Below are 12,616 nucleotides of genomic sequence, written 5' to 3' on the forward strand. Positions count from 1 at the left end.
CAAAAGAAAAGGAAGTGGTTTTAATGAGGATATTTAGCTATGGGATTTGCTGTCAGCCCTGGCCAACACTGTCCCCCTGTGGGTGGACGTGTGCCAACGTGTGCGCGAGTGGGAACGCACAAGAATCCCAGGCCACAGTGATTTGGTTCCTGGTACCACATGACATGACAGTGCTCCTGCTGGCTTAGATTTGGGGCTGATGAGTCATATCTTACATAATTGTCTTTTCCGACAAATGACTTATTCATGGTTCTGTGTGGCGTGCTCAGTAGCTGTTAACATACAAGGCCACTTGCAATGCTTCACCTGCGAGTGCCGTCGCAAACATTCTGTGCTGGGCAGTACCCTCATCATGTGTTGTGGTTTCCTTGGCAGCCATTGATTTTTTAAATTATTTTTTATTGTCTGTTATGTTTGCAAGGAATGTGCAAGGAATGTATCTCTTTGAGGTTGGTGAGCCACACTGAGCAACATAGGCAGATGGATAAATATGAAATATTTCACAATTGTGTATCTCTTGCCGGAAGGTAGCTTTTGGAAGAGGTGGCATCTCGTGTGAGAGATTTTCTTTCTGAGTGCTGGAGCAGCACAGGTCTATGGATCCACAGATGTTCAAACAAGTTTTTTGAGTGTACAGGGTTTGATGAGGTCAGATCAACATATGGAATGTCAGAACAGGTCAGCTCCATATATGGAGATCTAAGGGTGGCAGCGGGGGCAGTGTCTTGAGTGTACAGGGTTTGACGAGGGCCAACGTAGGGCCGGGCCTGTTTGGCCCGTCTAGAGTTTGAATGGACAGGTATCAGTCAAAAGGGAGACATCGAAGAGGATGGACGGGTGGGGAATAATCAACATAATGGAATGTCAGAACATGTCAGCTCCATATATGGAGATCTAAAGGTTTGAGGTCAGATGTAGAGTTGCTGGCCGGCTACATATATTATGCAGATCTAGGTGACAATTCAGTCTCCTATGTATGGCTATCCAAGGTTTTGATGAGGTCAGTGTCGTGACGGACTGACGGCCATATATGGTGGTGGACGTGTCACGAGGCGTGAGGGACTGACAGCCATATATGGTGGCATGACGACTGACAGACTGACAGGTTTTGCGGGTTTTCAAAGCAATCTGTGAACTTATGGTCGCAATAAACATTTTTCAGCTTATTTATTTTAAGAAACAGGCGTACAGCAGTACTTGCCCCACAGTCCACACCAATTCTCCCATTCCTGTCTCTCCTTCCACCCCCTGTTTACATTTCTGACTAACATTTCTGCTATTAATCAATCAATCAATCAAAGACTGTTGCTTGCTATTGCTTTGTGAAGACTATTTGAGTCGAATGGTAGTGAGAAGGAAGTGAAGAAAAATAAGACATTCAGAGAAAGTGGTTGTGAAATGGAATGGCAACAGGAATGGCAATGACAAAAATGAAGCACTTTTCACAGAGAACCACGTGGTGGTGGACACATTTACAGTTCATAATAATGGGTAACAGTGAGGACAATAATGGCATGGCTGGCGAGCTCGGTTGCTCCAACCGCCCGCTACCTCAGTGAGGAAGGCAGCCGACGTGGAAACTGTCCAGATTGACTTTACGGCCCCATAAAGTAGGATGCCTTCCCTGACCACTTCCTCTCCATATGGCTGGACTGCATCTGGTCTGTCCTCTAATGAAGAGCAGAAACATAGTGTAAGATTATCACTGCATGAGATCTCTATTTAGCAGCTGACACACAACAGACTGTCAAACTACCACAAGGCTCACTCTGAACCAAAAGGTTTTATTGATCAGCTCTCTGCTGCCCTCTTCTGACACATGTACGTCATTGCATTGAGAATATAAAACTGTTGGATCACCTCAGTGGTTCCCAAACTTTTTAGCCTGTGGGCCGTGACCCAAAAGATACATTTTATGTCTCTCCGGGACCCAAGCTAGTGAAAATAGCAGATCTTCAAGATCACAGCTGTGAGCTTGTAGATCTAATTAATGGAATTTCTTAGATGTTTCTTTTATTTCGACAATGATGATGATGCAGCTCTTTGCAGCTTCTCTTACTCTCTGTCTATCAGTCTCTCACTTCAACTCCTCCATTCCTCTGTCTGTGTCGATCTCTTTCTTACTCTTTCTTTTTCTCGTCCCTCTCTCAGGGCCAGGCAGACCTGCTGAAACATGCCAAGAGCGAGGCATTGGACACCCTGCGTCAGATCCACTGTGCAGCTCAGTCCTGTGGCCTCAGTAAGAACGGAGCAGCGTCCCCACAGCTACAGCACCAGCCTCCTCCGCCTCCGCCACCTCCTCCCCCTCCTCCTTACCAGCAACAGCCACAGCAGAACCAGCTGCCATCTCAGCCTCAAGTCCAGACCCAGACCCAGGCTCACGTCCAGGCCCTGGCCCATCCACAGCAGCCGCCCCTGCAGCACTCCCAGCCTCAGTCACAACCTCAAACATTACCTCAGGCATACCCTCATGTCCAGCCCCAGCCAGTTCCCCCACTGGCTCAAGCCGTCCCTCAGCCTGCGGCTTTCCTGCAGACCCAGCAGTTCCATCAGCAGGCCCATGAGCAGCACAAGGCTGCAGGTCCCCAGGATAGCATTCCTGAGGAGCTGGTCGGTAACCATCCTGTTGGATCCTGCTGACCCGCAGCCTGTACCCACAGAGCGCCCCACCCGCTGAGAGACACAGAGAGGCAGAGGAAGGAAGAAGAGGAGGAGGAGAGGGAGAAGGCAAGCATGGCTGAAAGGGCAAGGCAGATCGAGGAAGTAAGGGAGAGAGTAAATGAGATGATGGCCACAAAGGCAGCAAGGAGAGTTAGGAGCGAGACGCGTGTCTGAGGGCGATGTTTTTTGTTGCGTCTGTGGCAAGAGCATGGCGACCGAAGCAGAGAAGAGAAAAGACTGACCTCGCAATCCTCTCACAAGCAATTCCAGAGCACTGGACCTTACAGACTGCAATGCGTTGTAGCTTGAAAAGGGAGGGAACTCCTATTTGAGCCAGTAGGCTCTGGTCTCTTCTCCCTTCTCTGGGCTTTGGCTCTCTCTCTCGACTGGTTTGTCCGTGACGTTGGACAGCCAGTCAGTCTCTCTCTGGGTGGTTGCACAAAGTCCACGATGTACTGTAGCTCTGTGGGTACAGGTTTTACTGCACATTGACATTTCATACGTAGATGTTTGCCAACGTTCCCCAGAACTCCTTGCCATGTTGGCATCAAGCTTTTGTTTCTTTGTGCTCACCCTTCATTTTCTGCCTTTTCCATGTGAGATGCATAACGTTACACTTTTCTCTTATGTCTCCACAGAGGCGGTCATTTTTAAGTGCACACAATGTAGAGGAGACTGACACAACGTAGGTATCTATCTGTGTAACCATCATAGATGGCCATTTCAGTACAACTTGTGGAGCACACGCGCAGCACAACCTGCAACTCGGGCAACCTTGCACATCCTCACACAGTATCATTCCGTAGGATTTGAGTTCATCTTAATGGTGATTTAAACTTAGTTGCATGTCGTGTCACACATCGAACATCTATAAGCTCACAACAACACATCGCTGAGTGACACACTGTGAGCTTGTAGAATGGCAATTTTTGTTGGTACGCAACCAAGTATAAATCAAGGCTTATATTCTTCACTCCTGGACTCTGCCCGTAGAGTTTCTTCATTTCCTTCCCAGGGTGTGTGTGTGTGTGTGTGTGTGTGTGTGTGTGTGTGTGTGTGTGTGTGTGTGTGTGTGTGTGTGTGTGTGTGTGTGTGTGTGTGTGTCTGTGTGTGTGTATGATGTTGAGTTGAGTTGAGTCAGTATTTTGGTCCCCAGGGTGGAGCTAGTCCACGCTGAGTGGCAGAGTGATGCCAGCCAATCACAAGTAACTAGAACATTCTATCCCTCCTTTGGACCAATAAGGGTCCAGGGTCAATGTTCACATGGTACTGCTGTTAAACACCTACACAGAAAAAGAGGCAACGTAAATATAGATGTATATTGTATGTGTGTAAAAATGTCTGAAGGAAACATGTATTGCTATTAATAATTCTTGCAGATACAAACAATAATATTATAATTGTTAGTTATATTGATATTATTAATTGTTTTATAAACATTACTTCTGCGTAAACAGCAACTTGATAACTATTGTTTAGTGGTGCAGATCAGGTGTGTACAAACGGGATAGGGATTATAGGTTGGCACAGTCCACAACTTGGATGGGTGGGTGGGTTGGTAGGTCAAAGTGTGGATTCTGTTAGAGCTCTTTTAAGTGGCCCATTAAAACTGGCTTCATTGTTAATCCTGTGTCCTCTTTTTCTTTTCACTTTAATGTTCATTAATTTTAGTGTACATTTCTATACACGGTTGATTTTCAACATCTGTAGTTACTCCATTAAAGCTTGTATGACGGCCCAGGCCGTAGCGTAACGGTCTGGGCACCGGACTGGTAATCCAGTCGCAGTGTGCCGCGGGTTCGACTCCCGGACCCGACACGGCCTTTACTGCATGTCATCCCCCCATCTCTCTCCCGTTTCCTGTCAGCCTACTGTCTGTCCCTTAAAAAATCAATAAAAGGCGTAAGCCGCAAAAAAATATCTTAAAAAAAAAAAAAAAAAAAGCTTGTATGACGATGCTTGTACATGTGAGAGCAAACTAATACCAGTAAGACGCCTCGGGGCGAGAAGCGTGCACGCATCCGTGTCGTTGACGGCAGACTGCTGGGTGAGCGCCAGGGGCATGGGGGGCATCAGCTATAGCTATAGGTTGTCTATATACGTATGGAGCTCTAGGTGAAAGCCTTTGTTATTTCACCTAGAGCTCCATTATGGAGACAACCTATAGCTCCATGTATGGAGACAACAGCAATATCAGCAATATCTAGCGCTGATGTCACGATGACCTGGGGGCTTGCCTGGGTTGAGCGACGGGGATTTGAGTTAGCTGACGTGTCAGAGTGACGGGGATTGTTGTGAGTGACGTGACAAAAACGAAAGGTTTCATAGTTATCTGCGACCTTCTTTCGCAAATAAAATAATCCTGTAGAACGGTGGTTCTCAACCTTTGGGTTGAGAAGAAGAGTCAAACAAAATGTACCGTAATGCCTCGAACTCCTACAATTCCTTACAATTACTTTTCATTGTGGTCCATAGATCTATAAGACCCTGTTCCTTCAAGACAGACGCAGGACATATCAAGGTGGGGATAGTTATTTTGTGTTTTCCTCTAGTCTACTTCCTCATTACTGTGCCTATAGTCCTACTGCTTTTTCGTAAATCCCATTTTTTGTCTGTTAAACCTATACGTTGTTATACCTTTCAATCCATGACATAGCATCTTAGCCCCATATGGGATACGCCATATGGGACTAATATAGCATCTGTGTCGTTTTGGGGAAAAAAAATGTTTTTCTGGGATACGCCATATGGGGCTAATATAGCATCTGTGTCGTTTTGGGAAAAACTGAAAACTTAGGTTAGGATTTAGAAGTCATTTTTAGAATCAGCCTCGGGTCTAAATGGGATAGTTGACTATTCTGTTTGATCTGTTAAGATGCTTATAAAAGAGATTAACATGGGTGCTCATTTAATTGTTTGTTCTTATTTAAACACATTTGAAAGAAACTTTCAAATGTGCGCAAGTAATATTTTCGCCCGGTCCGTATGCACCGTCCCAGCCAACCCGCCAGGCAAATTTGTGCCTGATTTGCTGGGACCAGATTACATACATGACCATATTTCTTACGTCATCATTGAGAGCTAGTCATACATATACTATATATATCATCTGTAAAATAAAATGGCAAATTGTGCCTGATTTGCTGGGACCAGAGTACATGGTGTGTATATGTATGACTAGCTCTCAATGATGACGTAAGAAATATGTATTTGCATACGCAATCAAAAGTGGCGGGTTGGCTGGGACGGTTTTTGGCACAAAGTAACCACAGTATACCGCTAATCAACTTACAAATTATATATATATTATATGTATGACTAGCTCTCAATGATGACGTAAGAAATATGGTCATGTATGTAATCTGGTCCAGGCAAATCAGGCACAAATTTGCTGTTTTATTTGCATACGCATCAAAAGTGGCGGGTTGGCTGGGACGGTTTTTGGCGCAAAGTAACCACAGTATACCGCTAATCAAGTTACAAATTATATATATAGTATATGTATGACTAGCTCTCAATGACGACGTAAGAAATATGGTCATGTATGTAATCTGGTCCCAGCAAATCAGGCACAAATTTGCTGTTTTATTTGCATACGCATCAAAAGTGGCGGGTTGGCTGGGAAAGTTGGCGCAAAGTAACCACAGTATACCGCTAATCAACTTACAAATTACATATACATATATATAGTATATGTATATGTAATGATGACGTAAGAAATATGTGCATTAAAGGACCCAATGCCAGAGTGTAATTGGTTTTCGATGGTGATGTAATGACGATATGTTTTAGTGTTGGGAGGATTAAAGGTAATGCTCCTGTGTATACATGTATGTAATCTGGCACCACTGCCGTATCAGGCTCAATTCTGCAATTATAATAGGAAATTTCAATGAAGACCAATATAGTGAGAAAGGTAGAAGTATAAAGACCTTCATGTCAAGATTCGGCTTTAAACAATTAAATACAAATCCAACTACAGATTACGGAAGTATTTTAGATCATGTATATTTTAACAAATGTGAAAGTATTATTACAGAAATTGAAGTTAGAGACACATATTACTCTGATCATGATTTAGTATTAATATCACTATAGTCCAAGATGAAATACATTTAAAACAATTGACAATTTACAATAAATAATAAAATAATTATACTGTATATGTGATAATATATTTTAATTCAGTTTATATACCTTTTTTTCATCACATATCAATGATTTATTTTTCTTTGAAAAACTAAAAAGGGATCCAGAATATTTCTAAATTGATAAAACTGTATTTCTTATATAGATAGAAACTTGAACCATACTTAATAATACTAGGTGTTTACATGCATAAAGTAGGTAGGTAGCAAATAGGTACACCTGATAATTAGACATTTCAAACTTTCCTTCACAGAGATACTGAGATTTGACAGATTACAGCGGTCGAAAGTACTTGCGCGCTCTGCTTGCGCACTAGTTGGCCATTTATGGCCTACTAGTGTGCAACAAGCAAGTATGCACTCGACAGAGTGCAGTTCTAGTTCATTATTAATTTGATTAAATTAATATCTGTCATTTTGTCAGACTAAGTAAGGCTTGCATTTAGCTTTCCTTCATAATCATCTTCATTGTAATATTCTATATGCATGGCTTGTTTCATCAGACAATTTCACAAGTTGTTTATCCTGCACGAATTCTCAACCGATAGGTTGAACTTGGTGTTGGGGCCTTGTCCCTTATGCCATGCCTCGCAATTTGTATTTATAGAGCACATTACCAATGTGTTGTACATTTAGGGCAGGCCAGCCTGGTGGTGATGACAGGTGGCGTCCTGACAACACCCTCCCCTGATCATTGGCAATTTCATTATTTATTCACCAGGGCAATGAGAAAATGGCATTTGCTCCAACACTTAAATTAAAATCCATCAATCTGGTTCCATTTGTACACTCTTGGGGTTAAATAAACACTGTTGCTTCTAGTGTGTTAAAGAGGCAATAACAAAGACATAGTGAGGTCATAATAATCCCCAATTATAACATGCGTTTCCGGAAGACTTTGTCTCAGGCCTGTTGCTTACAGTATGTGCAGTGCAGCGTGCACTACTTGAAATGCAGTGTACTTAGCCTGTAGGCTACTTGATCAAGGCAGTGAAGGCTCATGAAGACTTCCAAGCAGTTGTTCACAAAGCCCTATCGGTTATCTGTGATATTGGATGACAGACCCCCACAAATGATTTCACAAGGGGATCTGAAAGGGAGCTAGGACTGGGAGACTAGGCTTAGGCTATGGCAAATACTTAGTAGACCACCTACTGTAGATGTAACAGGATGGACACGAACCAGACACACACAAAGTATAAGAACTTCAGTTTATTTCATAAGCATTATGCATCAACACAGGCTGATAGTTTAACCCAGAGAAGTTAGCTCAGTCAGTTACAGTTCCATTCATACAAATGACCACACTAGGTGAATGCCTAGATACATATTTTTTATTCACACCTTACTGTAAATATTGAGCAGAATGAGCACTGCACACACATCCAGTAGAATAAATTAAAGCTGCTATAAGCAATAATATCACATTTTGAATGACCTTTTTTTTGGTATTCAGACAGCCAGCAATGGGTAAGACGCTCCCCAAAAATTGACTGTGACGCAGCTAGGGGCTGCAAAATACCCCAGTAGCGAAAGGAGAGCTCCAGGATATTTAAAGGAGTATGATTGCAAAGCTAAATCTGAGGAAGAAAATGAGGATGTAGATTATTTCTTACAGGGTTGCTTATGGCGTTCCAAAAACCTACAGATGCCATAGGCTCTAAAAAGTCAAATGTTGGGCTGAGGCAATGCAGGAGCAGATTAACTCATTGAAAGAAAATGAAACCACACAGAGAATAAGCAATCAGTGGGGGGGGGGTCTGAGACTTATAAAGCCAGGTGTGTAGCTAAGGGCTACTATGGGCAATTAGAGGGAATTGACTATAAGGAAACCTTTTCACACTGAGTTCAAACATGAGTTCTGACGAACAGTGATGCAGGTTGCAGCACAGGAGGACCTCATCCTACATCAGATGGATATAAAAACAGCTTACCTCCATGCTCCAATGGGCTATGAGGTTTATATGGAGCAGCCAGAAGGTTTTGAATTTGAGTCAAAAACAGCTAAACAGGTGAACTGATTTTAAAACTGACGCCTTGATAGAAACAGACTGCCAACTCAAAGCGAAGTTCAAACTGATGAGGCTGGGCCCAGCTCTCAGGGTCAGAATGTTGAACTGAATGCTCCAGATCTCCTCCTGCTGAGGACAGAAGAGGGCGCTGAAGAGCAATAAGCTCAGCGCAATGGTTGCAAAGATGTTGAGATTTTACTTGTGTGATATTCAGATAATCTTCAACCGATTGTTATAATTCGAAGTGGTATATATTCTGTTTATATTTTCATTGGGTGTAGGCTACAAGTCATGTTTTTAATATGCCTTTATCAAATGATATAGAGAGATGGAGGGTATAGTGCCCAAGCCCTGTTAGCCATGCAGCATTGCAGCCATATGATCTGTGGTGCGGCTTGCTAGGCCTACACTCTCAATTAGGGATTTTCCCAGAGGTTAATTTCACTGATGTGTACAACCTTTATTCAAATAGTTTCATTTGCATTGGAGTGTGAAGCTTGAACAATAGGTTAATTGCGGACCGCTACAGAGAAACTGTGGATATTAACCTACCAATAAGGACCCATGCAGGCCAAATGCCATTGCGCAGTAGCCTACACCAACAAGTCTATGCGTGGCATGTGAAACTATATCGTGCTGTGTTTTGCTTTCCATTTCATGGTCATGGTCATGTGAGGAGAGAGAGAGAGAGAGAGAGAGGGTGCAGAGAGAGAGGTGTGAATGGAATCATCGTGCGTGCGCATATATGGCACATCTCTCTCATGTTTAGGTAATTGTCACGGAAGCCGTGGATATACACGGCTTGTTATATCCGTGAATATACACGGCTTGGCAAGCCGTGGATCTACAAGTGTTGCGTCCACATGCAGCGCGTTGTGAGCTTGCAGATCGTCGGTGCCCCACTCACCATGAATCCAAGCAGAGGTCCTCACAAGTATAGGTAAAACACTCATGCTGCTGCTGATGATCATGATGACATTGCTTCTGGTCTTTTTTTTTTATTATTTGAGTACACCTTAGAGAAGGATGAGAAGCTAGCTGCTATTGCTAAGACTCAGAGCATGAATAAGAAATGCTACGTACACATCTATGGGTATTCAAAATGAAATAATTGCAACATTAGCCAGCATGGTTCTTGCAGAGATCCAGGAAAAATATTCAAAAGCTGACTGCAGGATTCTGTATAAAAAGTGATGGGACAAGGGACAGGACCAATGTAGAAAATCTGTCTATAATTCTAAGATTTCTAAGTAAATCCATACCAGAGGAGCATCTAATTGGATTGCTTAACTTGCACCAAACTTGATGCTGAGTACACCAGCACTGAGATATTAAATCATTTCTGAGGCTGGCTACAGTGCTGACAATATAGTTAGCCAGTGTTATGATGGTACTTCGGTGATGAGTGGAGTATGAGGTGGTGTCCAAGCACTACTTCAAAAGGTGGATAGATATGTGCCATATATTCACTGTTATTCAACGACCAGTTGCATTTAATGGTTGTGCATGCTATGCAGGGTGAGCCATATGTGCCAAAAAGTTTTTTGACCTCTGCAATTCCCTGTATAACTTATTACGTCACCACTATGTGTCAGAAAGGTATGATGCTCCTTGTCTCAGACGACTAATTGGAATTCGTTGGACAAGCCATTATGATGTGACAAGGTGCATTGTTGAGAACAAAGAACGTCTTTGCACTATCCTGTCAGAGATTTCAGAGGATGACGAGACCTCAGTTGATTTGTGCACTGAAGCAACAGGCCTTTTAATTCAAATGAAAAGGCTACATTTCTTTGAGATTGCCACATTTCTAGTGCCTTGTACCCTATTCTGAGATAGTTCTAGACTCCACCTTGTTGCAGCCTTTGTCCTGTGTTGCACAAGTTGTATGTCACAGCCCTTGTAATTGGTGTGTCTTCAGCTTCATGTGAGAGTTCCTTCTCCACGCTGGTCCTAACCCCCTACCGTCGCACCCTGTTCCACGACAGAAAGAATTACTTGCGGTCATCTTGGCACATGAGACATCTATAACAAATACATTGGACATGGATGAATTTGTTACCATTTTTGCCAGGACAAACAGAAGACTCATGTTATAGAGATGATTTTAGAGAGAGAGAAAAAAGAAAGATAAATGCAGCCTCAACAGGGCACAAGCCATGCAGTGTCCTATTTGTGCCGGTCCCAAGCCCGGGTAAATGCAAAGGGTAGTGTCAGGAAGGGCAATTGGGTTAGCATACTGTTGGTCAAAGAAGAAGAAGAAGATATATGAACTGATATGATGATAGCATAGTTTCTATGCATTTCGGGGGTTTGGGGGGATTTGACACCCCAAAAATGTTTGGCCCGCGTCGTCCCCCCTATAACATTCTGTCTGCCCACCCTAGTGGGCCTGGCTAAATCCGGCCCTGCCTGCTGATATAAAATTATGCATATAATTATGCACTTCATTATTCTAGAACAAAGTAGAGTAGACCCTCGTAGATGTATTTGATCGATTCTGACATTTTCAAACTATAGAATCGATAAATGCATCTACAAGAGTCTAATCCTAGGCTATACCCATCCCTGGCTCTAGGCTATACTGTGTACTGTGTTGTCGCTGTCCGGCAGAAACCAGCTAACACCCTTTAGTCTGTGTGTCGGCTAAAAAGAAGATTGAACCAATTAAGTATAAAAAAGTGCTTCTGACCAAACCAGCTAACTCCATTAGCTCAAATTGTCTGCTAAGGCAGCTCTCCCCCTCTCCGCCTCTCATGCAAGTATTTGACAATATAAAGTCAGTACTGGCCCAGGCCGTAGCGTAACGGTCTGGGCACCGGACTGGTAATCCAAAAAAATATCTTTAAAAAAATATATATATAAAGTCAGTACCAACTTTGATGAGGCAGTATTACTTTATTTAAAACAATTAAGGTTTTCTTAAGTTATATTAAGTTAAGTTATTTTTTTTTCTTAAGTTATATTTCCTGAAAAATTTACATTTAGGAGTTAGTTGGTTTCTGCCCGACAGCAGAGATATTTTTACCCACTGAGCAATAGCCTATTAGACGTCCGTCTAAAATGGGTTATAACTGGTCTGTGTGGTCTTAGCTTAGACGTTGATTAGCAGATATTTAATTGTCTATATAAAGACCATCTATATATAGACATTGAAACAACGTTGTTACAACATCTAATCTAAACCTAGACAGCTAAAAAAAAACATTTTAGACGACCATTTAGACGTATTATAGATCTCTAATAGCCTGAAAAATGCTCAGTGGGTAGTGAAACAGGATACATGAGCATACGGACATCTGGGCACCCAATTGATGTAAAATGTGTTATTTTGTCCAAAATGGTACACAATATTTGAAAAATAGTCTTAAGTAATGTAATACATTATGTGAACATGCATGATACACATGTGTGTCTGTGCTGTGCACGTGTGTTCGTGCTTGCATTTGCTCTAACTGCTTAGCTTCTCTGATGTAAAACCACTCAATTTAGGTAGGTACACGCAAATGAATAGTTTACATATGCAAAGAAATTAAACAGTGTTGAGATAATGTTGCTTTGAGCCCTCAGGTAAAATCTGGTATATTGAGAGAGCGGGCTGAGGCTACTACCAAGAAGAATGCATTGAGGAGTAAAAGTCGGAGGAGGAGAGCGCAGAGAGAGAGAGAGAGAGAGAGAGAGAGAGAGAGAGAGAGAGAGAGAGAGAGAGAGCGCTCTTACAGAGAAGAGGCAGATGGGAGCAGAGAGCTGAGCAGAGAGATGCACCAGAGAGAAGCTTTCTTACAACCATCACTC

At 42.6% G+C, this 12,616-nt stretch overlaps 1 protein-coding gene across 2 annotated transcripts in view; it reads left to right on the top strand.

The window, feature by feature from the left end:
* LOC310869342 (inactive phospholipase C-like protein 2) overlaps nucleotides 1-4,269 on the top strand; it is a 97,235-nt gene extending 92,966 nt beyond the window's left edge. The window contains exons 6-7 of one of the 2 annotated variants that reach the window (XR_014570149.1): nucleotides 2,152-3,747; nucleotides 3,789-4,269. Coding sequence is in view for 1 of the 2 variants with exons in the window: in XM_083780030.1 (XP_083636156.1) it covers nucleotides 2,152-2,640 (489 nt within the window). In the remaining variant the exon portion in view is untranslated. Of the gene's footprint in view, nucleotides 1-2,151 lie in introns of both variants that reach the window. The other variant, XM_083780030.1, reaches the window with a different exon arrangement.
* Nucleotides 4,270-12,616: the final 8,347 nt, after the last annotated feature.

This window comes from Protomyctophum parallelum, assembly GCF_964188405.1.
Source record: "Protomyctophum parallelum genome assembly, chromosome: 13".
In the NCBI taxonomy this organism is placed as follows: domain Eukaryota; kingdom Metazoa; phylum Chordata; class Actinopteri; order Myctophiformes; family Myctophidae; genus Protomyctophum; species Protomyctophum parallelum.